The sequence below is a fragment of the Micromys minutus genome (genome assembly GCF_963924665.1).
Source record: "Micromys minutus genome assembly, chromosome: 27".
NCBI classification, from domain to species: Eukaryota; Metazoa; Chordata; class Mammalia; order Rodentia; family Muridae; genus Micromys; species Micromys minutus.
The window spans coordinates 39,072,096-39,099,830 of record NC_137962.1 but is presented as its reverse complement, the minus strand read 5'-3'; the positions used below and the strand labels follow the sequence as shown (position 1 = coordinate 39,099,830).

Below are 27,735 nucleotides of genomic sequence, written 5' to 3'. Positions count from 1 at the left end.
CCAGAATATATCCTCTATAGGGGTGACTGCTCAGGGCGGTGAGGGACGTGCACAGCTTAGCCTCCAAGGCTTATCCGCGACCACTTGGCTCCCATGCTCTCCAGAATTGACACTGAAGTTTGCTACTGACCGTGACCCTGCACCGTGTCTCAAGCAGATAGTCAAATGTGCCTCAGCATACAATATCCCCTCCTACTCCTGGTATCTCTGGCTGGGACCCCACCCCCCAATTCCTGCAAAAGCTCAGGGAGTCTTAGGGACCCTTCAGACTCTTACCCCTCCCCTGGCTCATGTGGCCTGAGAGGCACAGGAACAAAATACATCTTTTAGGGCCTTTATCAGCTGTGCTCCTGTCAGCCCCCAGCAGCTTCACTGTGAACAGGGCCTAACAGATGGGGTTCCCAAGAGACCACCAGGCCCACAGAGAGGGAGCCACAATTTCATGCCTTCTGGCCATGTCCCTCATGCCCACCTACGGACTCGGGACCCAGCTCAGGCACTGCCTCCTCTGGTTCTGGGGACTCAGCCCGGGGGCTCAGCACCTCCAGAGCTTCAAGGCTGCCGGGCTCCTCGGTGCTGGCAGGCATTGGCTCAGAGTCCCTCTCAGCCTCCACATCCTCCGTGTCACTGGTTCCTCCCTCAGCAGATGGATCTGATGGCATGTCCTTAGAGCAGCGCAGGCAGCAGTAGGTGGTAACTGCCATGAAGACTCCTGCCAAGACCACTTCAGAACCAGCAAGGTAGAAGATAATCTCATAGTTCTTCAGAGCATCCACCAGGCGGCCTAGGGAAGTGGGCTGTCAAAGCCTGTCAGGGTCCTCTCCACACTATTTTGATGGGGCTTACTGGTGACACATATGCCCTGTCACTCTAGCTCTGGGAACACAACTAAGCTTCGAATTTAACCCCCTCCCAGGCGCCACCTCTCATGAATAAGGACTTCATGCTAAGTGCTTGAGAAGGACATGGTGAGACGGCTGTCTAGACTGCTTGTGTGTGTGTGTGTGTGTGTGTGTGTGTTTGTGTGTGTCTTTTCCATTCACTTCTGCTGTGGGTGGTCCCTGGCTGGAGGAAAACTGTGGAGGAAATCTACCAACCAGCAAGGGGCCCTTTCTAACCCCTCATTCTTGGGAATTATCTAAAGGGCTTCCAACAGAATAATAGGTCCCAGGCTTTGCCACCTCTCCGAAGGTGCGCACCGGCAGAGGGCGGTCCTATGAGCACAGCCACGGCTTCCACGAGCAGCACTAGGCCCAACGCACTAGGGAAGCGGGGTGCACCCACGGTCGCCATGAGCACCTCAAACTGCAGCGCGCCCACCATGCCGTAGGAGAGGCCGAAGGCAATGCAGAAAGCCACAAGGGTGCCGTAGGAGCGCGCACGGGCGCTAATCAGGTCCGTGAGTCCATTGGCCAACAAGGCCAGGCTGAAGAGATAGGGGACGTGGGGTCTCAGGCGCCCCAGGCCCGCCAAAGCACCGCATGCCGGCCGTGCCACGATGTCCACGAATCCCACGATGGACAACAAGAAGGCAGCTTCAGCGTCAGGCACGCCCGCGTCTTTGGCGTAATTGACCAGCAGGATGGCTGGCACAAAGAGCCCAAGCGCCATCAGGAATTTGGTGACCACGTACACCACGAAAGCGCGGTCGGTGCACACTGCCACGTCCAGCAGCCGCCGGCGGCGAGCCTGGCCACTGGGAAGTGCGGGGTCTGGGCGCGGCGGGGGTCCAGGGGGTGGACGCATGACGGCCCCACAGGCGCAACAGTGCAACAGGAGGCCGCCAAACAGCAGGAAGCCGCCGCGCCAGCCAAAGCGCTCCCCTAGGAGCTGGCCGAGCGGAGACAGTGTGGACAGAAACACGGGGCTGCCCGCTGCTGCCAGCCCGTTAGCCAGGGGCCGTCGCCGCTCGAAGTAAAGCCCCAGCATGATGAGTGACGGCTGGAAGTTGAGAGCCAGGCCCAGGCCTGCGGGCGAGGCGACCTGGCTGGGGTGCCCCTCCTGGTCCCAGCTGCTAATCTGGGCTGGGCCCCCCGGCAAGGAGAAAGGGTCCGAGCCCAGGATGCTGAGCCAAGTGACTTGGGAGGGTCGCCCCTTTGGGGGTAAACTGAGGATTTAACAGCAGGGACCCCCGACCTGCACCCATACCCCTGCAGAGGAGAACCTTGGGTACTCTCACCTGTGAGCACCCCAGCTGTCAGGTACAGTTCCAGGAGGCGCGAGGCAAAGGAAGCCAGAATCATGCCCGCTGAAGCCAGCAGCCCACCAGCCAGCATCACCGGTCGACAGCCAAAGCGCGTCACGAGGATGCTGGACAAGGGTCCTGTGGGCGGCTCAGAGTCACTGTCCAGGTTAGATCAATCTCCCCTCCCGAAAATGCACCAGGCCTTGTACCTCTGAGGCCTGAAAGACTTTGAAGGAGCAATTACTCCTCTTCATCCCCTTCAGAAACAGGTTGAGGTCACACAGCCTGACTAGTCAGAGAGGATGTGTGTGTTGGGGGGCTGTGTTGTGGCCACCCATCCCTTACCCCTCTTGAGAACACACAAGCAAAATAGGAAGAATGGCGTCTAGTTTTCATTCCCTGGGTGTCCCCAGGCTGCCAGCCTCCTGAAGGCTCCCACCCAATCAACCACCAAAACTCCAGCATTAAGGCTGTAGGGAGCTGGACTGCTTCTCCAGGGTAATGTAGCCCAGTGTAGGTCTGTTGGCAGGATGGACCCCCAATCCCCTCAGGGTAGCAACAGGAGTGTGGCTCCATTTCGGTAGATGTGCCCTACCCACTCTCTCCTAGAGCCGAGGCTGCCACAAGCTAGCCAGGGGTATGGGGGGTGCCTCTCTAGGCTCAAGATTCCCAGCCCCATGATGGACCCCAGGAGGCGTTGTCTGCGGGGAGTGCTGACCCGTGCCGTAGAGCATGGCCAGCATGATGGAAGACACCCAGGCCGTGTCGCTGTAACCTGCCCCGAAGTCGCGCTTGAGCTCTCTGAAGAAGACGCTCACAGCCTTAGGGAAGCCATAGGCGAAGCCAGTGATCGCGAAGCAGGCGCCCAGCACCACCCAGCCCCAGCCACCATCTGGAGGACCAGCGCCCCGCCGCGGGCCGCCAGCACCCATTGCCTCTGCTTCTGCTGGGGAAGAGGGGGATAAAAGACAGTGGTGGGTGCTGTAGGGGAAGGATTGAGAGACAAAGAGATACAGCCCAGGACACCCACTGAACCCTTTCAGGTCATAGAGCCAGCAAGATAGGAAGGTCGCCCCAAGTCTTCTGACCTTCCACAAAGGCGGGTGAAGGTTGAATGGAGACTTGACTTTGAGGTTTCCTCACCAGGGCTCTTCTCCTTCAGGGACCTAGTGACAGCAGGGGCAGAGGTGTACTGAGTGCCAAAGGCCAGCAGCTACTGTGGACCCCAAGTTTGCTATGCCTTGTTCCTAGTATTTCCTGTCACCAGGGATACCATGGTCAACAGGAAGTAGTTTCCTTGTCCCAGCCTGCTTTGGTCCATTTTGAGACCAGTTGTGGAAGGAGTTTGCCTTGTAACTTGGACAAGTCTTCTCTCCTGACTGAGCTTCGGTTTCCCCACTAGTAGGGTAGCTGATGGGACCCCTTGCACTCCAGCCTGAAACCTTGGGGAGGAAGGTGGGGTCTCAACACCATGGGGAGGTGGGAACCTTGGAAGAAACTCTGAGAGACCTAAGCCCCAGCAGTTTCCAACCTAGGCCCTCCATCCTTAGGGGGGTTCCAAGTCTTACTGCACTTTCCCACAGGTGGGGGTGGGGGCCCCAAACCTCTGCCCAGGGACAGCTAAGACTCTGCCCTCCCCCACTTCTAGGTTCTAACTTTCCTTGCTGCCCCCACCTACCCACCCACAGCGTGACTGAACACAGGAATAAGACGCTGGACCCTGTCAGCCCTCACCACACTCACCTGGACCTGACTCTGAATTTAGGGTTGAGCCTCACATCTCCTGCGGCCTGTGGGAGGGGCAGCCTTTAGCTCCGAGAGTGTCCAACAGCCTTGATTATGGTGGCTGCGCTCCTGCTGACAACTCCTTCTCCAAGCCTGGGGCGTAGAGTCCCTTCATCCCGCCCCTGCTAAGAAGCTTTTACCAGAAAGGGAACTGGACACAAGTGACCCTGAGTCAGGAGGGCTGACACAGTGGGACAAGGGACAAGGAGAACCCCCCCTTCTCTCCCTGAGTCCCAATGGGGCACAAAACCCTGCTTTGTGGGAGGGATCATAATCTGGTGATGGGAGCACTATGGCTCGCTGGAGACACCCAGCTTGTCAGGTCACTTTATTGCATTCTTGCTCTCACCCCACCTCATTCCCCCACCCCCACCCCACCGCATTCCAGGAGGGGCTCCTGGCTTCCCTTGGGTAAGGCTAATCCAGGTTTGAGCCTGACTGGGAGGGGGTGGCTAGAACAAAGGGTGCTGTGTCCCAGGCCAGCTAACAGGAACAGTCACCATTTCTTGGGATACCATTTAGAGATTGGGAGGGGGTGGTTAGGGGAAGGTCTTAATGTAACCTTAAAGACTGCTCAAAAAAGGGGGGTCCTGAAGGACTAGCCTGAGATTTCCTTCTCTCCAGGTGTCTTAGGGTTTCTATGCCTGCATAAAACATCCTGATTAAGAACTGGCCCCCTGTCAGCTTGACACACACATCATTAAGCCTCAACCCTTACTTTCTTATTCATCCCCATGATCTAAAGAATGTTAAAAGTCCCAGTCTTTACAAATTCTTACATATTAAAATTCCAATCCCTTTAAAATATCCAAGCTCTTAGAATTCAAAGTCTTCTTACAGTTTAAAGTCTCTTAACTGCAGCCCCACTAAAATACTTTCTTACTTCATGAGGGAAAAATATCAGGGCACAGTCAAAATCAAACTGACTGTCCAGTGTCTGGGATCCACTCATGGTCTTCTGACCTCTAAGGCCTTGGGTCACTTCTCCAGCTCTGCCCTTTGTAGCACACACTTTGTCTTCTAGGCTCCAGCTGCCTGTTCTCCACTGCCCCTGCTGTTCTTGGTGGTCATCTCATGGTACTGGCATCTCCAAAACACCACTGTCTTCCAATGCAACTAGGCTTCACCAATATCCTCTCATAGGCTCTCTTCATGGTGCCAAGTTTCAAATATTTTACATGACCCCTTCAGTCCTGGGGCATCAACTGCAACTGAGGCTGCACCTTCAACAGTGGCCTTCCATGGCCTCTCACAGTGCCGAGCCCCAGCTGTTCTCCATGACCCCTTCATTCCTTCAAATCCAGTACCACCTGGGTGACTCTTACACATTACCAAGTCCAGCCACAGCACGAGGTACAACCTTGGCTCTCTCTGGAACACAGCTTCTTTGTGCTCTCAGAAAACAGTTCCCAGAAGATTTCACCTCAGTGATGCTGGTCTCTTCTTAATCACCACTAATTTCTAAGCTCCAGCTGACCAGCATCAATAGTCCCAGCAATGCAAAGGTTTTGCTTCAGTAGTTCTGGTATCTTGTTAATCACAGCTGATTCTTCAGCCCCCGCTAACCAAAACTACAGAATCTTCACAATCAAAACAAGAACGGCCCTGATAAGAGTCTTTAATTTTCCCTCTGAAATTTCACAAGCCAGGCTTCCATCTTCTGCACTGTTCTCAACATTATCTTCCAAGCTCCCACTGAACATCCCACAGAGCTCGCCTAGCCTAAATGGCTCTTCTAACTCAGAGTTCTAAAGTCCTTCCTCAGTTCTCCCCAAAGCATGGTCAGATTGTCACAGGAATACCTCATTATGCTGGTACCAATTTTTCTTAGACAGGGTTTCTATTCCTGCACAAAACATCATGACCAAGAAGCAATTTGGAGAGAAAAGGGTTTATTCAGCTTACACTTCCACATCGCTGTTCATCACCAAAAAAAAAAAAAGTCAGGACTGGAACTCAAGCAGGTCAGGAAGCAGGAGCTGATGCAGAGGCCATGGAGGGATGTCACTTACTGGCTTGCTTCCCCTGGCTTGCTCAGCCTGCTTTCTTATAGAACCCAGGTCTACCAGCCCAGGGATGGCACCACCCACAATGGGCTGGGCCCTCCCCCCTTGATCACTAGTTGAGAAAATGCCTTACAGCTGGATCTCATGGAGGCATTTCCTCAAGGGAAGTTCCTTCCTCTGTGATAACTCCAGCTTGTGTCAAGTTGACACACAAAACCAGGGGATCTCCACTTCCAAGATTTTGTCCCCAAATCAGACACCTCCATTCTCAATGTGCCCACTTCCTTTATTTTTATCGTTTACAAAAGTTAAACAGGGGTGCAATTGGGACAGAGGTTGGAGAGGGGGTGCTTCCTGTTGGGGCACAGGCAGATAGAAGATGGAAGGCAAGATGCTGGATCCCTGGAAGAGTCATTGGGTCCAGGAAGCAACAAGCTGCTCCGTGCCTCCACCCCCTTCTGCCTGCTCCATGTTGTAGGCCCAGCCCTCAGGGAGATCCTGGGCTAGGGGCAGAGGGGTAAGAACGGTCCCCTGGGTTGGCGTCTCGGATCCACGGCTGCTGCTGTCAACTGGAATAGCTCTAGGCAGCTGTGCTGGGCCACCTCAGGCCCCGGTGGAGAGCTTTGCCTCAGCGGATGAGGGGTGCTGAGCGGTCGTTGGTGACAGTGGGACGCAGCTTCACGGTGGCAAAGGGATTTGTACCCCTGTGGGGGATAGGCTGGGGTGAGGGAGGCTGATCCCCACTGGTTCAGGGCCTAGGGAGAGTGGCCAGGCTGCTGCTTCTTGCCACCCTATTGAGTCACCAGCTCCCATCTGGCCTCCTGCCCACCGGACTCACCGTGGAAAGAGCTCTGGGGGGTTCTGTTCCCAGGACATAAGTTTCTGCACGGAGGGAGGGCAGGTTCAGGGGCGAAGGAAAGATGGGGTCCCATCACTCACCCCAAGAAAGCACAGCACTGGGAGGTAAAGGCCCTGCAGGGCCATATTTGAGAACACTATGCAGCCAAAAGTCTGTTGTCATACTTGAGAAAGCTCTAGGCTTTGCGCAGTGCCATGGCCTGGGGCTCACTGCCCCTGCAAGGTAAGGCTGATGACCCCGTGGTCCCAGCTCACTCCTTCACCTCCACTTCCCTCCCATCCCCCAGAGAGGAGCGGTCAAAGTCTCCCTTGCTGGGCTATTCCATAGGTCTGGCCAGGCCGAGGACAGGTGGGGCTGACCTTGACATCAGTGGCTGCCCCCACGCTGCCCACACTGCTGCGTCTGCTGCTGGGCAAGGGCGGGGGTGCGGGGCTGGGGGCACGGCTGGGGGCACGGCTCGGAGTCCGGGATCTGGACTGACTATCCCAGTATTCTGATGACGCTGCGGGATTGCCTGGCCGGTCCAAGAGGTCATCAAGGCTGTGGCTGCCCCGGAGGGGGTAGGACCTGAGTCAGAGAAAGCAGGCAGGCCTGGTGCCCCCTCCCACCTGCTGGGCCTGAGGCTGGGGAGCAGAGACTGTGAAGGGGCCCTGATAGGAGGCACAGCGAGCTATACAGACACCATCATTCAGAGGTGGGAGACCTGGGCCACAGTTCTCCAGACACCAAAGAGGCCAGACCCATTAGATTATCTCACAGTTGCCTCCTGGAGGGGAGAAGCCCTTGGGGCCCCACCCTTCCAACTAAGGTACCTGGAAGGCAGTTCATTCATTGGGCTCATGGGGACCATGGAGTTCACGGGGGCCACAGGGCTCATGGGATTCGCTGGCATCTCCTCCAAAGGTTTCACATAGGCCTCAGGGAACCAGCCACTCCTGTAGGACACACACCAAGAGTCCTTTGAAGCAGTGTGGCTTTCCCAGTAGTCTGGGCCTAACAGAACCTGTGGCGCTTAGCCTTATGTCCCACTAGGGACTGAGGGACCTGGGAGAGAAGGATTTGGAATCTTAGACTGCAGGGTGTTCAGGGTCATCCGGTGATGCCCCTCAGACATGGGCCCTCTGGTTATTTCTCTGGCTCACGGCTCAGCACCAGTTTGGAGTGGGCTTGGGCTAGTGGGTATCAGGACTGGTGGCTGAAAGCTAAAGTCATCTCCCTTAGGCCTCCACCTCCACTCACCCGTCCACAACTCACCTGGACAGCCACCCACAGGCCTCCTCCAGTGTGTCCACTGGGGCACTGGTCACCCATCAGTCCACCACCTATCTAGCCAGTGCCCCCTCGGTACATACAGATCTTCACACCACATCCTGCTCTGTCCCCACCACCCGGTTTCTCTGTCTTCTACTCCACTTCCGCCTGGACCCCTCACGACCACCACCTCAACCCTCCACCACCCCCAGACTCCTGTAAGAGTGCTTCCAGTGGTCACCCCTTGGCTATTCAGGGTTCATGCATTGGCCTCTATTGAGGTAGATAGAGGAGGGTGGAAGGCTGAGCCACACCCTGTCCTGCAGAAACCAGAGGCCCCCCCCCCCATCCTCTTTAGTGGGCTAACAGCCCCACAATGTGCTCCAGGTTGTGTGGAGACTTCAAGGTGTCTGCTTCTCCCGCCTCCATATTAGGGTGTAGAAAAGCCCGAGTAAGTTCTTCAGGGCTGTGAGCTATTCAGTGTCTGCAGGGAGGGTCTTTCCCTCGTCTCTACTCAGATCCAGCACAGGAGGGCGCAGAGGGAAGCACAGAAGGCATCAAGGCAGGGGTTTTGTTGAGCCCCTCGCTTCTGAGAGCTTGCAGCCCATCCACCCCATTTGTTCTCTTATTTGACTATCTCAGCCCTAGGAGCCGTTGAATAAACTGAGGCAGGCAGAGGTTGGAGAAGTGTAGGCCTGGAAACCTCAGTGGAGCACAGACCCTAGGGCTCCACTCACGCGGACGAGCCCTCCAGCTTGCCGTAGAGCCAGCCGTTTTGAGCTTTGGGCACCAGCACCTCAACCACGTCTCCAGCCGAGAAGCGCAGCAGCGTGTGGTTGGCACCCTCCGAGTGGGAGACCAGAGCGCGGACTCTTCTGGCGCCCCCGCCGCCCAGGCGCTCGCCGAAGGAATTAGACCGCGAGCGCTGGGTGCTGCTAGCGTACAGCGAGGCTGCGGGGATTAGAGTGGAAGTGCTGTCAGCAGTCTATCCTCCATCCTTCCTGCTGAAGCCTAACCCACAGCCCCTCCACAGCCCGTCCCCTGCACCCTCGGGTGCTAGGTACCCACAGGCCGACGGCGTCCGGGGCAGCGATCGGCGGTCTGGCTCCAACTGGGACGCGGACCTCGCCTCGGCGGGCTCGGGACCATAGGAGCCTGAGCCGTGCCGGCTGCGGGGGGAGCCGTACTCTCCCAGGGGCCTCGGGGGCTGCGAGGGGAGAGGGCAGGGGGTGGGGCGGGAGGGGTGGAGCCAAGCTAGCCCCGCCCCCAGCCCCAGTCCCAGGGGTCGGCGTAAGGGTTGGGGACACGGTGGGGCCACCACAGGGGCGCTGAGACGACCCCCCGGCCCCAGGGCGTGAGGGGCGCGGCGTAGAGCGGGGGCGCAGGGGGCGACGGGTTCCAGACGCAGGGTGGCGGCGCCCAGGGCCCAGAGAAGGGCGGTGGGGGCGCGAAGGGCGGCGGGGGCGGCCAGGGCCTCACCATGTCCAGCCGGGTGGGCGTCAGGCGGCCCGAGGGGTAGGGCGGCCCCAGCGTGGGACCCAGCAGCCCCGGGGAGTGGGCACGCGACGGGTTGCGGCTGGCCTCTGACTGCTCCTTCCATAGCAGCACGCGGTTCTGTAGCATGCCCCGGGCCTGATGGGAGACACTGGGTCAAGTGCTTGCAGACCACCGGGCCCTGAAGGTGTGACATCTTGGGGATTCCTTAAGACATCCCACCTCTTACTCCAAAGCCTGCTTTTCACGTGAAAAAGGCCTGAACACCAGCCTTTGCAAAGAGAGGCAGCTGAGGCAGCCCAGATCTGTTGAGATTAACCACACCCACTGAGGTTTGCCCACCCTTCCCCGGCCCATTCCTAACTAAGTAAATCATGGGCCTGTCAGGCTCTGGGCTTTAGAGGGTGCCATGGTCCTTCACCACACACACATCTCTCTGGGTCCTAATCTGAGCAAGCTGCATGTTTTATCTATTAAAAAAAGGGGGGGGGGACTGGGAAGTTTGAGCAAAGTGTCTAAGCCGCATGTGGATCTCTGGAACAACTGGCTAGTTAGATGAGCCCAACAATGGAGCTCTGGGTTCAACAAGAAGACTCTGTCTCCGTTAATAAAGCAGAGAGATCAACCCATAAAGACACCTAGGGCTTTATCTCCTTGGTGTCTCTTAGGGGTCTCATCGCTACCTGTCAAAGAGATCAGTGATGGTCTCACTGGGCAGCAGAGGTGCCTCCTATGGTTACCGTTCAAGGATTTCTCCTTGGCAGCTGGAACTGCTGCTGGAAAATTCAGAGGAGTCTCCCAGGGCAGCGACCACAGACCTTGGGTTGTGGGAGCAGCTGGTCCAGGAGGCCTAGGTGGGCACCGTGTTTCCCTGCAGCCAGTATTCAGCAAGAGTTGCTCAGAGAGGAGCTTCAGGTGCGGCTGGCACATCAGGCCTTGCCTGATGTTTTAGAGGGACCTTTGCCCAATTTGAGAGCCCCTGGCCGGGACTAAACCACCAAGGCTGGCCTGGCAAGACTTGCTTTTCTCAGCCCTGCCCAGCCCTGTTAAACAGACCCAGGGAGAGGAGCTGGGGTTCCCAAGCCAGAGAAGACGCCATGCAAGAATCTAAGAACAGACAGTGGAGTGGAAAGGGGGTTCTCGGACCATAAGAGCCCCTATGAGTGACAAGAAGGGATGTGACCCAAGTAAGAAGGCGCATGTGTGAGCTCAGCACTCCCACAGCAAGAATGAAGGCGGAGACAGGAGGCTGACCGGCCAGCTGGCCTGTGGTATGATGTGCTGTAGCAGAAGCAGTAAGAGACCCAAGGTAGAAGGCGGGAGCCCACTGCCCACACATCGCCGTGGCACCTGTACGCAGACACACAGAAGCGTTAATATTTAAAAAAGAAAAACAATCGAATGAGTGTTGGGGTGTCCTTTGCTTGGTAGAATGTTAGCTTAGTACACACGAAGCCTGGAGTTCCATCCCAGGCACTGCGGAAACCAAGCATGCCGGTGAAACCTTAATCCCGGTGCCCAGGAAGCGGAGGCTGGAGGATCAGGAGTTTATGGTGGTGCTGGGGAGGCCTACCATGGTGGCGCTCTTTGGAATCCCAGCACTCAGGAGTCAGAGGCAGGAGAATGGATAACTGCAATTTTGAGTTTACCCTGGCCTGCAGAGCAAGTTCTGAGCTGGCCCGGGTTATTACATAGTCATGGGTCACCACCAAGGTTGTTGTTTCCAGAACATGAGAAAGCTCCTGTGGGCAGGGCTCCAGGCCGGCTCAGTGTCTAAAGCGCTAAGGATGGGGGTTTGAATTGCCCAGAACCCCTGAAAACTGGAGCAGGCTGGCTAGTCTGGCCGACCCAGCTTCAGTGAGTTCTGAGTTCAGCAAGAGCCCCTGGCCCCAGTGTGGTGGTTTGAATAGGTATGGCCCTATACACTATACAAGTGTTTGAAGGTTTGGCACATAGGGAGGAGCATTATTAGGAAGTTTGGAGGAAGTGTGTCTCACTGAAGGGGCGGGCTTTAAGCTCATATATGCTCAAGCTAAGTCCAATGTGGCACAAAGTCCCCCTCTGCTGCCTGTGAACCAAATGTAGAACTCTCAGCTCCTCTTCCAGCACCATGTCTGTCTGCATGCTGCCATGCTTCCCACTCTAGTGATAATGAACTGAATCTCTGAAACTGTAAATCAGCCCCAGTTAAGTGTTTTCCTTTATAAGAGTTGCAGTGGTCATGGTGCCTCTTCACAGCAATCAAACCCTACTAACACACCCAGTAAGAAAATTGGAGAGGAAGACATCAGACATCAACTTCAGGCTCTACTACACACATGCCTGGGTATGATATGAAAAAGGAAGAAAACAACAACAAAAGAAACTGTCCATAAATTAATACCCAAAGTGAAAGAGAAAATTATGACCTGTCCCAGTGAAGAAAAAGAACTCTAAAAATGGTCACAATGCCAACTTCACCTACAGAACACATATTTAGCAGGCGATGTTCCACAGAAGGTCGGTCATTCTAACCTTCTGATTAGCCAAGATTAAAAGAACAGGCCCCAGGCTATTGTGGAGTAGAGTACAAACCAGTGCAGTGTGGCATCGCCCTGGGGCTTAGCCACTCAGTCAGCATCTGGATGGAGCCTTGATGGTTTTAACACTTACCAGGGAAATGGGAAAGATGCCTTCCTAGGCCAATGCCCTTGCATTTCTTCACATGTGTGGTTCTATGCTTTCTGCTTCTTTAGTGTAACAGAATATGCTACGTAATGGCCTTGGGTCATGAGGAATCCAGTCAGGCTACACTGGGCAATAGGTCCAAACCATAAAGAATTACTCGGCCCCCAGCCTGAGCATTCCGCTTCACCTGCAGAAACAATGTGCCCAGGTATGGAAGGAAAACAGAACCCAGCTCCCAGACTAACCACAAAAGCTAGCTGTAACTTCCTGGTAGTTGTATGTGTGTGTGTGTGTGTGTGTGTGTGTGTGTGTGTCCCAAGCCTCTCTAAATACACTCAGCCTTCATCCTGCAGGAAGGCTGGGGTCCCTCACTGTCCAGTAAAGCAGCCTCACCCTGTTGAAATGGAGTCTGTCTGCAGCTCTGCCTCATGTTTCTTACATCTGGTACTGAAACCCAGAACCCTTTTAAGTCTTCTCGGCAAAAAGCCCTCCTTCCCCACCGCCCCAGGGTCATTCCTTTGGGAGCTTGAACGCTATACACTCTACACGGCCAGCAGTCTGACCTGAGACCTCTGGTCTTGGTGACCTCTGGCTCCATGAGTCGTGAGTCTTGTCGATAGAACCTCAGTCTCTGCTTTCCTCTGAACCCTCCCATCCATCTTCCTCTACCTCCTCTCCCAGACTCTCGGATCTCCAGGCTGACCCCTGCCATCCCTGCACCCAAATTCAACAAAACTCAAGGTGCACTCACCAGACTCCAGAAGTTCTAGGGGTTTCTTACTCCTCTGAGTCATAAAGGCTTGGAGGTTCTGAGAAATGTCCACATTTAACTTTGTGGTTCCCTTAAATCTTAGTGGAAACAGTCCCTCCTAATAAGTTAATTTTCATCTTCTCCCTAAATCTGGGGGACACCCCAGGCAGTGGAGTAAGACTCCCCACCAGCCCTGTTTGTCATTCCAAATTTAAACCAAATTATAAAACAGACTCTAAATTACCCATTCCAAAAGGGTAATTTTAAAGTGCTCCATCTTCTCGAGTTCTATTCACTAAGCTCATTCAATTATCTAATCAAATCTGACCACAACACCCCCTTGATGGTGGCCATTACCGCTCCAAGTTGGAATTCTTGGATTTTGACATTTGGATTTAGACAACTTTTTCAAATGAAGCGTCAAAGTGATCCAAGGTGCTCTGTGCCTGAAGCTTTTCAACCTTCACTTTTGAGCTTCTCCTTGCAGTTCCTGTTCTGCCCACTAGGCCCTCCTCTATCACAAAAAACAAAACAAAACAAAACAAAAAAACCTGGCCCCTACATGACCCCTTCCAGTTCCCTGGCTTTTGGTCCAGCCAATGAACCTCCTCCCTACAATGCTCCAATAACTCCCCTGCTGCCTAACCCTCACCCTTACCCTCCACACGTCTGCACAGGTGCTTCTGGGACACCCACCATCCCTGGTAGAGACTCCCCACAACCACCCTCCCTCTCACCCTCTCCTCTCCTTGCCTGGTCTAGGGCAACAATGTTTCCTCTACCTAAGGTGTCAGGAAGGCATGGTCCCACCTTGTGAGGCCTGCCCTTCACACTGGCAGAACTGTACATCATAGAACAAAGCCATGGGTTAGTCTCCGAAAACCCACTCCATTTCTGAGAATAATTCACCGCCGAATAGTTGGTCTATGTCCTCACCTGTAGATTATACATATTCAAGTCCTCACACAAGATGGAAATAACATGTCTGGAAGGCAGCCGGGACCACACTGACAAGCTATCAACAAAATGACACCTTTGAGAAACCCAAACCGGAATTAAGAGATCACCCAGAGCTCGGGAGAAATCCTCACTCTTCCTGTCCCATCTCACCAGGGTAATAATGAGGTACTAATGGGGACATCAACTCTCTGGAGGGAACTTATTCCTTGTTATTCCACGTCCATTTCCTGGGTCAGTCCACTCCAGACATTAGACACAGTGCCAAAGACTAGAAAAGGGACCCTAACTCCTTGGCATGGCTCTTAAGGTTTTTAACAACAGAGAGGATGAGGCTAAAAGGAAAAAGAAGGGGACTGTGGAAAGGATCGGAGAGAATGCCATGCCAGCTTCCAATTTTTGGTAGAGACTCTCAACAAAACCAGCATACACCGCCACCCACTGTCCCCAGCAGGCAGGGTAGCCCCCTGGTTCTTGCTTTTGATGCCATCAACTTGGCTGTTAGGCTGACAAGTGTCCTAACCCATCTTTCAAGACTTCCCCAGCTGTGGGCAATGGGGCCACTGGAAGATGGTCAGATCATAACTGATGCCCTCTCCACAACTTCTGTCAAGATTCCTCTTCCAATGTCTCAGTCAAATGAAGGGGTCTGAATTCTTGGCCTCCAATCAAATCTGATCTCAGCTTGTCAACATTCAGGGAGAACGGTATAGCAGCTGGTAGAAAGATCCCTTTCATACTAAACACAGAAGTCGCTGTCTCCTTACCAAGTGGCATGGGTTAGTCCACATCTCCAACCTAACAATAACAGGAGCTTCGGGCATTCCCCACAATCCACCATGTACCCCTGCCAGCTTGGCCACACACCCTTCACCCACTCCTACCCTAATGTCTCACTACGAACTCCAACTGTTAGGCCCGGGGTCTCTTGTCTAAGCTTAAGGTTTCCATATTCATCTCTTCCCCGAGAATGTTCACCATTTTACCCCCTAGCCTGCACTCAGGTGACATCCCCACCAAAACCAGACCTCTACTCAAAGCCTTTTTGCCCTCCGTCAACCCTCTCTCTAGTCTGGGACACCTCAAACCCCTCAGTAACTGACCATCATGGTCCCGTCTTTCTAACCTAGAAGACCCTCTGTCTTTGTTGTCCAGGACCAATATCCTCTCACCCCCACCTCTCACCTTGGTCATAAGCCCATTGCTCTGTGACTACTACGAGCAGCCCCTTTAACCTCCACCAACTAAAGCCCAATGGCATTTAGCACATGGTCCAGGACCTCCGGAAAATCAACCAGGCCTTTGTTCTGTCTCCATAGTCACTAACCTGTACACACTCTCTCTTCCACCCCCTCCTTTGCTGCTCTTTTCTATCCTCCCCTGCACCCCAAATCCCAATCCTGCTTTGTCTTCACCTGGGAGGTCCCGGATACCCTGTGTGCCCAGCAACTCACCTGGATGGTCCTGCCTCAGGGATTCACCACTTTGCCGAGGCCCTACAGGAGGATTCCAACAGCACATGTATTTCCCAGTTTCCTCTGCAGCCCTTCCCCCACAGACCAATCTCTACTACTCCTCAACCCTCCTTAGCTCTCTGTCCTCTTGAGATATAGGGTCTCCTGAGATAGGGCTCAGACGTGCTAGCCATCAGTCACCCCGTGGGACCTCTTCGTCTTACAAGAGGGGGAACTATACCCCAAGCCAGAATAGAAGAGCCCTTGCCTACCTGGCCCCACCCACCACACCATGTGTGAGCTGTTTACATTCCTACTTACAGTGCGCTGCTTGGGTTCCCCTCCCCCCCTTTGCTGTTTAGCCTCTTTATGGAGGCACCAAGAGCCCCTGGAAGAGCCACTCTTGCCCCTCCCAATCCTTCTCTTCTCCCAAAAAGTTATTCAAGAACATTCTCTTACGTACCTCTACGGGAGCACTTCCAGACCTACATGAGCCCTCTGTCTCTTTTATGTGCTAACCAAGGACAGGCCCTTGCAATATTCTGCCAAAAAGTAGGGGACACATAATCTCAATAGCCAATTGCTCCGAACAGTTAGACATAGCCACCAGACACCAGCTGTCCTGTCTCCCACTGTCCTTTCCCAACGCTGCCCTCAGCCAGCCTTGCCATGCCTACCTATCAGATCTCGACCATGTATCTGAGCCACGCCCACCCCTCAACCTCACCACACTGCTCCCCAGGAACCCCTCCATGTCCTCAGATCTTCTCCTCGCTTGCCCCAAGACACTCCACCTCTCTCCTAACCCTTTGCCCACAGGGCCCCAACTGATACATCTAAATGTATTCAAGAAGAACCCTGCAAAAGTATCATTTTGCTCCTGGACCAGAAAAGACTCATACATTGTGGCTGCCTCCAGATAGGACGGGCCCCTCAGAAGCATAACACTGGTTGTGTATGCATTTACTGCATTAATTTTGCTAGTTCGGGGATATAAGCAGGGGCACCCACACAGTGACAAAGAGTCAATTCATTTATTGAATGGGAGGCATAAGGCTGACATAATTTGGGAGTTAAACACTTACAGTTGTCACTAAGGGCCAAAGCCATTTCTGTTTCTGTGAGCAGAAACAACTTAGACCCTGAGCACCAAGCCTGCCAACTAACTCCCGGGATGAGGACCCCACAATCACAGCCCAACATCCATCTCATAAAAAATTATCCAGGTAGCAAATTCCAGCCATACCTTTCTGTGGGGAAAGATTTCTGGACTTGTCTGAGAACCAGCCAAGTGGCACATACTGGGCAGTCATACCCACCCTAATGCAAACCAACCTACCAATAGATGACTCCTGCTTAGCTAATATCAGTGTGGTTGTATACAACCAGAAACAAATTGTACCCAGTTGGTTCCCATAGCAAGAGCATCAAACGTGACTTGCTTTGCGTGTCGAGATGGCACTTAACAGTTGCTACCCTGAAGGGCAGTGCACCACTGTCCTCCTCAAGCTAGGCTCTGATGTTCTCCCAGGATATAACATTTATCAATATCTTGTCCATAAGAGCAGGAGAAAGACAAGCCTCAGGCTACTCCTGTACTCCTAGAGGGCTGTCAATGACAGAGCTGTAACAGATACAACACAGCCAACCCTATGAGATGAAGGAAGACCTGAGCCTGGTACAGCAAAGCATCATCACCTGATAAAACCAAATAGATTCCCTGGCTCCAGTGACCGCAGAGGACCACACTTAAGGACTGCCAAAAGGGAGGTGCCTAGTGGAAGGATGCTGTTTCCATGTGAACCAGTCTGGCCCAATAGAGAAAATGCTCAACAACTATTAGAAAAAATCAAACACAGAGAAAGGGTAGACAATACTTTTTGGAAAGACACCTGACTGCTTGGGACCGTGGGTCACCCCCTTAGCAATCACTGTGACTGTGCTAACTTACTCTTTGGTCCCTGCCCTTTCAGCTTCTCACCAAGCTTCTCCAACAAACATAACAAGATATTGCCACCCAGAGGGTTATGGGATTCTTCATGGTGGAAAATTATCAGCCATATTCCACCTGGTAGGGACCTCAACATAATTCTTTCCATTGTTTCGACCTTTGACCCTTCTCTCCCCCCAGGTGGAGGAAGCACTCCCCCATAGAAAAACAGTAAGATCCCTCCTCTTATTCTCTTTACCCTTCCAGAGTTGGGATCTGTTGAGTAATATCCTCAGGTCATGAGGAAGTGAGTATCTGTCTGTCTGTCTCTCTGCTTCACTTTTCTGACACCACAGGAGTCAGATCTGGGGTGTCCCACATCTCAGGTGGGGTAGAGGACATGCTTCCTGTTGTCTGTGCACAGAGGATGTTGGTTTGATTCAAACACAGCTCCCTCCTGAGCAGCACATTATTTTGGAGGTTGTAGGTTAACTGTTTCGGACACAGGCAGGAAGCATCTTCCTCCCAAAGGTGAGATGCAGTGGCCACGAAGCAGGGAAATGATACCTAGCTTTTAGCATTTAGGGAAATGTAAACCAACACACAGATGCCACCTCATGCCACAGAGGATAGTGGTAGTGGCTTGAATATGCATGGCCCATGGGAAGTGGCACTATCTGGAGGTGTGGCCTTGGTAGAGGAAGTGTGTCACTATTAGGTGGGCTTTGAGGGCTCCTAATGCTCAAACTCCGCCTAGGACAAAAGAGACCCTCCTCCTGGCTGCCTTTGGATTAAAATGAAGAACTCTCAGATCTTCCAGCACCATGTCTTTCTGGACGCTGCCATGTGCCTGCCTTGATGATAATGGACTGAACCTTTGAACCTGTAAACTAGCCCCAATGAAATGTTATTCTTTATAAGAGCTGCTGTGGTTATGAGGTCTGTTCACAGCAGTAAAACTCTAAGGAAGATAATGGCTAAAAGCAAAATGGCCATACTAAGGGGCAGGTGAGGATGTGAGAGATCACAGACTTCCAACTGACAGGTGAAACAGTGTAGCACTTAAGACAAGTATCTGGAAGTTTCTCAAATGGTTACATGTGACATTATCTAGGGAAAGCACTCCCGTGGCTGAATACCGAAGAGAGATGAAAACTGGCTCTATTAAATATCTTTCCAGTGTCCACTGGACACCCAGACAATGGGACACAATCCTGCAGGGAAAGGAAAGTCAGTAGCAGAGGCCCCATATCCAATGACTGCTTTGCTATGAATGCCCACAATGGGCAAATCTCCTGAGACAGGAAGTGATCTGGGGTCTTGTAGAGCAGAGGACCAGATGGGGAGTGGCAGCAGAGACTGGGCTGGGTGCTACAGTTGATTGTGGTGATGGTGTGTATTGATGGTGTATAACTGAAAACTGCTAGTCATCTGTGCTGAGTGGGGGGTATGTGTGGCTATAGCAACCCTGGAGAGACTATAAGAAACAATATATCCCTGGCTGAGGGAGACAGAGAGGGTAGCACTAGGAGGGCACAGTGACTCAACCAGGCTGGCAAGAATGAGGGGTGAGGGAGGGAAGGACACCTGGGGTGCACAGTCAGCTCAGGTCAACTAGGAAGATACACCCCAGAGCAGTGGTTCTCAACCTTCCTAATGTTGTGGTGACCCTTAATTACAGTTCCTCATGTTGTGGTGACCCCCAACCATGAAATTGTTGTCACTACCCCGTTACTGTAATTTTGCTACTGCTTTGAATCATAATGTAAACAAATATCTACATTCTCCAATGGTCTTAGGTCACCCCTGGGGAAAAGATTGGTCTACCCCAAATGGGTCATGACCCACAGGTTGAGAACCCCTGCCCTAGGTGTAAGCAAACATCAGCTTGGATTGGGGCAGGGGGATTCCAATTTAGAAGTTACTGTGGGCTGAGGATGCAGCTCTGTTGGTAGACTGCCCATCTGTGTGAATGAAGAAGTCCTGCCTGGGCTCAGCCCCCGGCACCACATGACCCCGTGTACGGAGGGGCATGTCTGTCACCCCAACACTTGGAGATAGGGGTAGGAGGGTCAGACAGTAGAGATCATCTTTAGCTACATGATGAGTTAGAAGCCAATGTGGACTAAATGAGACCGTGCCTCAAGGAAAAAGAGGAGGAAGGCCAGGAAGAAGGGAAAAGAAGGGAGAAAAGAAAGAAGGAAAGGTAATAATAATAATAATAATAATAATATAATCATCACAGACTGTCAAACTGGTCAAAAGTCAGAACCCAGTCCATATGTTGTTAACAGAACTCTGTACTTGAAGAGAAACAAGAACAATGTTAAAATTAGAGTAAGACCAAAGCAAGAGAACTATCAAGCAGAAGAAAAAAAAAAGTATTTATGGGAAGGTCTAATAGTCTTAAGCCCCAAGCACAAAACAACATGATAAGTAAATACAGAAATCAATTATATTAGAAATCCAACAGAACTGAGAAATTCGAACTGTTCTTTCGACAGTGCAAAGCTTCAAGGAGTTCACCTAGACAATACAATTAATGTCTAATTGTTGAGCAAACCTATCACTGAATATAAGGAGGGTGGGCATTCCGGATTTTGTTTTTAAATGGGGGACAGCGAAATAACCCTTTGTAAAAGAGACTGCGGCAAAGGCCTAAGCATCCGAGTTTGATTCCAGAAGTCAATAAAAGTTGAAAGAGAACCAACTTCACAGAGCTATCCTCTGACCTAATTAAATAAATGACTTGTGTTTGGATGCATAAGCCTGTGTTTGCCAAACAAATCATGAATTAACAATACGTGCAAATGCCAAACAAATCATGAATTAACAATACGTGCAAATGAACACAGAAAACAGTGTTGTGAGATTAATTTCCACTCAGAGGAAGAAAGCAGAGGGGGAGGAAGGAGCGTTCCTGCTGCCTTCGCACAGCCGACCGGGGAGGGCGTGGCCTGCTCTCCCCAGCCCCACTCACCCGGCCCAAGAACTGCAGGAAAGTGTTGGAGAGCAGCAGGTGCTTCTCAGCCAGGAAGCGGTATCGTCGCTTCTCTTCCAGCTCGGCTGCGCGCTTGCTCTCGGACACGAAGGCCTGCATCTGTGCGTGCAGCCGGTTCACACTCTCCTAGGGGCAGGAGAAGATTCTGGCTGGGGGCCTGAGCCCTTCTGACTCAGACGTCCCTTCTCCAGTCCTCCCCGGAACGCCGCGCAGCTTGCATTCACCCTGTGACCCACTGGCCTGGGGACCATGGCTCTGTCTCTGGTACCCTGCACAGGGGCGTGCAGAGGTTACCATAGAGAGGACGGTTTATAGAAACAGGAATGGGAGGATGGGTGATGTTCTCCTTGGTAACGGGATTCGGAAGAGGGAGATTGGAGCTCATTAAAGGACTCTAAAGTAATCTTGAGTTTGAATCCCAGAGGCAGAGGCAGGGACTGGATGCTTCTTACCAGGGTGGAATCATTTTTGCTACCCATTCAAGTTCAGCGGGGCCAATGGTCCCATTTTCTCAGCGAGGCTGAGGAAGGGAAGGGGCTGCTGAGGGTGGCCGTTGGTGACCAGCTGTGCTCCCCACAACTGTGCTCGTTTTGGATGAAGCAGCTCACAAGGGTGCTAGATTTTCCCCAGAGACCTGTCCGCACACCCTCACACCTGCTTACCTTCATCTCCCGCGCGTTCTTGTCTCTCTTGCGTTCCATGCGCCATAGCTCAGACATGCACTTCTCCAGGTTGGCCGCTCGGTGGCGATACTCAATCTCGTAGTGCTGACAGCTATCCTGGGGTAGGGCAGAGACACGCAGGAGATCCGCGCTTTAAAGAGGTCAAGGCTCAGAGTAAGGGACAGGGAACCAAGGGATCCAGATGGGACTATGTATAATCCCGGCAGGTGTCTGCTTGGCGCTGGTCTGTGTGGCTCTCTGTTTCGAGGGGTGTGTGTGTCCTGTCTGGGAGAGGCTGGGTTAGAGGGACAGGCTTACTTTGATGAACTGCATGTCCAGCTTGGTGTTCTTCTCCATGTGCTGAAGCAGATCTCCGTGGAATGTCTGTACCTGCGTGAAGCACAGGACGGGTGTGACCAGAGTGCCCTCTGACCCAGACCCCAACAGTTTTCTTGTTATGACCATACTGCCTGCCTCTAAAAACAAACAAACAACTGCTCCCCTCCTGTTTCCAGTTTGCTTTGTGACTTTGAACTAGTTGCTATACCACTCTGGTCCCCAGGGATTGACCTGATGAGTTCTGGTGCTATGGGCTGGGAAAGATCCTGGCGTGTCCGGATACCTTCTATCAGCGAGGCCTCATGATCTGGAGGGAAGTGAAGCCTAAGCCGTTGGGTACTGACTCCGTGGGAACAAGGTTACCCCCATCTCTCTGCCACATTCACTTCTGACAGCCCCACCCATCTTTTCTGTATCCTTTCTTCTCCTGTGTAAGGCTTCCTGCCGGCCCTTCCCCTGGGGCTAAGATACCACACAGCAAAGGAATGCTGGGAAATTCCCCACTGCAGAGAGTTGGTACACTAGAACAAGTCGAAGGGTCTCCATGGTTGCTCCTAGGAACTTGTCATGACTGGTCTGCCAGGGGCCTTGAGGTTCCCCTTTGTACCAGTCTAGTCCTTGAACCACACCTATCACTGCCAGCCTGTTCCCCGGGGAATGTTTATAAAAACAAAAAAATAGAGATGTGGATCATTCTAGAACATCAGGCGAGTTCTCCTGTTGGGCGGGACACTGGTTCGGTGCAGAGCTCCTTATACTGAACATCCTTATCCACCCTGCCCTCCTCCTGACCCTGACTGGCACCAACAAGACAGAGCGGGACTTCTGGACAGTCACACCTGTGTGTTCCTGTAAGCCCCCATCCTCAGCACAACCAGCCAATATAAACCACAGAGCTTGCTGAAGGTTGGGGAGATCCTGAAACCAAAGCCACTCTGAGACCAGAGCATTAGTAAAGACAGTGGATGGTAGAAATGTAGAAATAGCCTTCGAACCTCATGGAGTAAATGTACCAAGCTAACAGACTGGACATGCTTAGAACACTTTAACTGGGGGAAACCATGGAACTTCACGAGTCAGCAAGGGAAGCAGAGCGGCTTGCCCCGACAGTCTGGCTGCAGAAGTCACTTGGTATGTCCCTCAAGTGCAGCCCTTGGGGCTCTTCAGTGCAGTGGCAAAGCTGAGTCTCTTTGCTGCTCATGTGGGCTTTGCCTGTGTTCTCATGTATTGGAGTCTGTGGAGGGCAAGGTAGCTCTCTCTGTTTTCTGTCCTGTGTGAACCAAGGCACAAATGCTGTGAACAAGGATAATAGATCTGAACAGCCATATTTCAACCCCTCCCACTGTGGTGGCCAAAGGCGCAGAAGGCAAAGGCTAACTCATCGGAGGGGGAATCAAGTGCCACAGGGTTCGTGAACATCTCGCTCAGGCTGAAGTGGTCCTTCAAAGAGACTAAGCTGAGGCAAAGATGCTTGCTGCAGGACTGTCTGTCATCAGCAAGTCACACACACACACACACACACACACACACACAGGGGCAGGGACCGGAGAGGAGGGAGAGAGAGAGGGAGGGAGGAAAGGGGAAAGGGAGAGAGAGGAAGAGAGAGAGAGGGAGGGAGGAAGGGAAGGAGGGGGAGAGGGAGGGAGGGAGGGAGAGAGAGAGGGAGAGAGAGAGAGAAAGAGAGAGAGAGAGAGAGAGAGAGAGAGAGAGAGAGAGAGAGAGAGAGAGAGAAATTTCAGGAAAGGCTGAGGATTCCTTCTCAGAGCACACTCATGGCATAAGAGGACCCTGTGAGATCCACACAGAAAGGCACAGGACACTGAGGCCAGCTGAGGCACAGGCCACAAAGCTCTATGAGGGGCCAGCAGCTTATTGAACTCTTGCCATTGAGACCAGGAACTGCCCTGCCTTTCTTCGCAGTGCTGGGTATCAAACCCAAGCTCTATCCTTGAGGTACATCCTTAGCTGGATATGGAGCCTTTGAAAGCTGCCTCAATGGAACAAGCCTAGCTCTTGTCCTCTTGCGTCCCGGCTCAGTCACACACCAATAGCAATGCTTTCCCAACCTCCGATGACAGTGACCCTGCAACACTACATTCTGTGTCAGTCTGGGGACTCACTCCACACAGTTGACACTTGCTTTCCCTCAGACGCCTTCCCTTAGCTCTGCTTAGTCCAACTCTTTTCCCTCTCCCTTGGGAGGTGGACTCCTGGCCCCCAGAAGTGCAGGCTGGTGGGGCTTTGCTTCCGTTGCACCTTAGGAAGCGATTTTTGCTAATTCTCAGATGCACAGCTCAGACTCCATCCCAACAGGATTGACTTTTCAGACCTTGTATTCTATGCTAAAAACACCTTCCGCTGAGAGCAACCCTGTTGGTGAAGGTCAGCAGTTCCTAACCTGTGGGTTGTGACCCCTTTGGGGGCACATATTAAATATTCTGTATGCCAGATATTTGCATTGAGAGTCATAACAGTGGAAAATGATAGTTATGAAGTAGCAACCAAATAATTTTATGGTCTCAGGGGTCACCACAACACAAGGAACTGTGTTAAAGGGTTGCAGCAATAGGAAGGAACCACTGGTCTAGTTGGTCAGCCTGGACATCAACCTCAACTTCTCTCTCTCACATCTGCCCTCCATCTCTCAGAGAATCCTGATGGCTCTCACTTTAGTCTGATCTCTCCCTAGTACCAGCCACCACACAGCCACCCCTTCCCTGACCACATCCCTCCTCCCCAAGGGACTGCAGCTGCCCCCTGTTGTCTTTTCTGCCTCTGTCCTTCTTCCCAGTACTAAAGGCCATAGTAAGTATGGGACTCATACTCATCCTATTAGAACATAAGTCAAGCAATAAACAACTGAAGTTTATTTTTGAGGCAGGGTCTTGCTATGTAGCCCAGGCTATCCTTGAACTTAGGATTCTCCTGCCTTAGCTTCTGGTATGTTATGATTACAGGCATGTACTCCTTCTCCCAGCTAAGTGATGAACAATTGGAAAAAAGGAGTTGGTAATGCCAATTACAATGACTTCAGATATATTAGATAGGGTTGTTGGGGTGGCTCAGTGGGTGAAGCTCTTGCTGTGCAAGTCTGGGATCTGAGTTCGCATCCCATGTAGAGCAGTAACACAGGGAATCCCAGTAATCCTTTGGCAAGAGGGAAGGAGAGACGGGAGGACCCTTGGAAGCTCACAGACCAGTTAGCCTGGTGGAGATGTCAATGGAACAACAAAGAAGACATATCTCAAACAAGGTAGACAGCAAGGACTGAGACCTGAGGTTGTCCTCTGACCTCCACAACTACGGCGTGGCATGGCACGCCCAGTACTCCCACACAAATGAACACATCTGTGCACACAACCCACACAAAGATTTTAAAACACCAGATAAACAGGAACTAGCCTATCCTAGGATGTGTAACGCCATTAGGCTGTAAAAATGATCCAACACTACTCAGAAGAATAAAAGAGGGCTCGAGCCTAGGAGTGATCTGAAGGCACATGGTTAAGGTGACCCCACAAAGCAATCCCTGTTAAATCCCAGCAGGCTCCCCTAAAGACACCGACAAGCTGACTCCGTGACTTCTAATTAAACAGAAAGAGTCCTGGAAATGATCTCAACAAAGAGAAGCCAAGTTCTTACTTAGCCCACCTGCTCTTGGTGCTCCTGTTCAGCTGCATGGTTGGGACAGTGAGGGCCAGACCTACAGACAGAACGTCAGCAAGGAACAGAGCAAAGGACAGACGTGGTCCCCATGTACCACTATGGACCAAAGCAAGAGCCCAGACATGGCTCTCGTGTGCCTCTAGTCAGTCTCCAGCCAAGATGACTGAAGGAAACTTTTCCAGTGGTGTTTGGGATATCTGCTTATCTATGGTGTGTGTGTGTGTGTGTGTGTGTGTGTGTGTGTGTGTGTGTGTGTGTGTGTGTGTGTGTGTAAGGGAAGAATCAGAGGTGGATGTAAAGCCAAGAAGACAGCTTCCAGAAGAAAACAGGGAACACCTTCATCATGGGACAGTAAACGTTTCTCAGCTAAGATGTAAGAACAAGTCACTTACAAGAATTGATAATTCTTGCCCATCAAAGTCTGATCATGCTGGAGAAGAGGCAGGGTAGGGTGAGAGTGTTAAGAGCATGGGCTGATCTTGCTGAAGACCTGGGTTTGGTTCCTAGCATATACATAGTAGCTCTCAATCCTCTGGAACTGTAGTTCTAGGGGATGAGACATCCTCCTTTGGCCCCCACAGGCATTGCCTACAAGTACTTATATAAGTAAGCACCCATACATACAAAATAAACAATTTTCTAAAGACTATGCTGTATGTATGTAAATCTTGTGAGACAGGGTCCTGCTACCTATTCTGACTGGTTTGGGACTCACTGTGTAGACAGGCTGCCCTTGAACTCAAGAGATCCACTTGCCTCTGCCTTCTGAGTGCTGGGATTAAAGGTGTCCTATCATCTGACCCAGTGAATAGAGGGGCCAGAGGGATAGCTCAGTGGTTAAGAGTATCGGTTGCTCTCCCATAGTACTAGGGTTCATTTCCAAGTACCCACATGGTGGCTCCCAGCCATCTTTAACTCTGGATATCCAACACCTTCCTCTGGCCTCCATGAAGACAAAACACCCACACACATTATGTAAAAATAGAAGAAAATGAATAGATACTCAGCTACAGCACCAATAAAGCACGGTGTTGGCCAGCATGTCACTGTAGATAACCCTAAGGGCTCAGTAGTACACCAGTGACATACATACATTGGTGGTGACCAACAGCTATTTAATTAGACTTAAGACCTCTCAATGAGAGGAAAATCATGCCGGGTACCGAAATCTAGTCAACTACTCAGAGCCAGTGAAGCCATGCATCTTGGAAGAACATCTACAGCCACTACTTTGCCTAACCAGAATCACCCCTAACTATACTCTAAACATCTGTCCTAATACCCTCGTGCAAGTGTAGTCCTCAGCCCTCATCAAGGATGCTCTTCTTTGACGGAGACTGTCACAGAAAACCACAACCGATGTGGAGTTCTGCTGCCCGGTCCCAGTGGCTACATCCACAAAATAACTCCTGCACCTAATACAAAATAACTCAGAGCACACTGTGGAAGAGGGGACAGAAAGAGTGTAGGGGCCAGAGGATCAGGGGTTTGCTGTGAGACTGTGTGTCATAGTTAGTGTTTTACTGATGTGAGCAGACACCATGACCAAAGCAACTCTTATAAGGACAATGTTTGATTGGGGCTGGCTTACAGGTTCAGAGGTTCAGTCCATTATCATCAAGGTGGGAGCATGGCAGCATCCAGGCAGACATGGTGCAGGAGGAGCCTGCTTCCAGGTAGTTAGGATGAGGGTTTTATAGCCCACCCTCACAGTGACACACCTACTTCAACAGGGCCACACCTCCTCATAGTATCACTCCCTGGGCCAAGCACATGCAAACCATCACACTGTATCTCAGAAGCGACACCTGTAAAGTTTCACCAACATAACTGCCTACACTTGGGATGAACAAAGATATCATAATGGATATCAATGCAGGCTGGGGAAACCAAGAACCGTAGGTCATAGGGAAAGCTAAGAGTGGGAGAAATAGTTTTCCCAGGGAAGAGCACCCACCAGTTACTGAATGCCAAATGGTCAGCCCTGAAAACATACATACACATACAGACAGAGCAGGTTATAATTAGGACTACATACTACACATGGACACATATGTGTACACACATGCATGCATGTAACAGCAATGAATGAAAATGAATTGTGAAAACAATTAAGGAGGCTGCGAACTTGAAAGAGAGCAAGAAGGGACGTTTGGAGGGGTCACGACTGCTGTGAGGTTGGCCGAGCAGCCAGTGCTTGCTCATCACGGTGGGAGATCAGAGTTCAAAAGCGCCAGACACCCCTTCAGTGTTCCCCACAAAAGGAAACACATGTCAGAACCCACACCCGAAGGTTTCACTCCAAGCTGCCCAGAAGAAGGGAGAACGCAGGCCTCCAAGTTCTCAGTGGTTTTCTCCAGGTGGAAAAAGCCCATCCGGCACTTCGGGGCTCGATAGACAGACTGTGGGTGCTCACGTAGCCAGGGCTCGAAGCACTGTGACAGAAGAGAGCGTCCACACATATAACACATGAAATTCTAAGGTACATGTGAAGTAGTGAATATCGATCTAACAATCGCGGCACGGAAACAGTAGTTGGCCTGGGCTTTGTTGGTAACCCTCGTCCAGCTCTAGTTACTAAACAGTGTTTAAAACAACACAAAACGAAACCCCAGCAAACATCAATTACCCAGGAGGAAGAGACTAAATTAAAGACAGGCTTTGAAGGTTCAACATGCAAGACAATAGGAGTCTCTGAAGAAACAATACAAAAAAAAAAAAAGAAGAA

General features: G+C 51.9%; 2 protein-coding genes across 2 annotated transcripts in view; both read right to left on the bottom strand.

The window, feature by feature from the left end:
* Nucleotides 1-440: 440 nt before the first annotated feature.
* On the bottom strand, nt 441-3,117 carry SLC16A8 (solute carrier family 16 member 8; the record flags this gene model as incomplete). Its single annotated transcript, XM_080939269.1, has 4 exons — nt 441-784; nt 1,200-1,967; nt 2,180-2,323; nt 2,904-3,117. 4 exons carry the CDS (start codon nt 3,115-3,117, stop codon nt 441-443), a joined length of 1,470 nt encoding a protein of 489 aa, XP_080795395.1.
* A 3,269-nt stretch (nt 3,118-6,386) lies between these two features.
* Nucleotides 6,387-27,735, bottom strand: part of BAIAP2L2 (BAR/IMD domain containing adaptor protein 2 like 2) — a 28,066-nt gene continuing 6,717 nt past the window's right edge. The window contains exons 5-14 of the mRNA XM_080939171.1: nt 21,321-21,392; nt 21,003-21,119; nt 20,320-20,466; nt 9,566-9,718; nt 9,155-9,293; nt 8,824-9,037; nt 7,648-7,770; nt 7,195-7,402; nt 6,815-6,858; nt 6,387-6,680 (exon numbers count right to left, since the gene is read on the bottom strand). Of these exons, the coding sequence (XP_080795297.1) occupies nt 6,605-6,680; nt 6,815-6,858; nt 7,195-7,402; nt 7,648-7,770; nt 8,824-9,037; nt 9,155-9,293; nt 9,566-9,718; nt 20,320-20,466; nt 21,003-21,119; nt 21,321-21,392 (1,293 nt within the window). The 3' untranslated portion in view covers nt 6,387-6,604. The remainder of the gene's footprint in view (nt 6,681-6,814; nt 6,859-7,194; nt 7,403-7,647; nt 7,771-8,823; nt 9,038-9,154; nt 9,294-9,565; nt 9,719-20,319; nt 20,467-21,002; nt 21,120-21,320; nt 21,393-27,735) is intronic.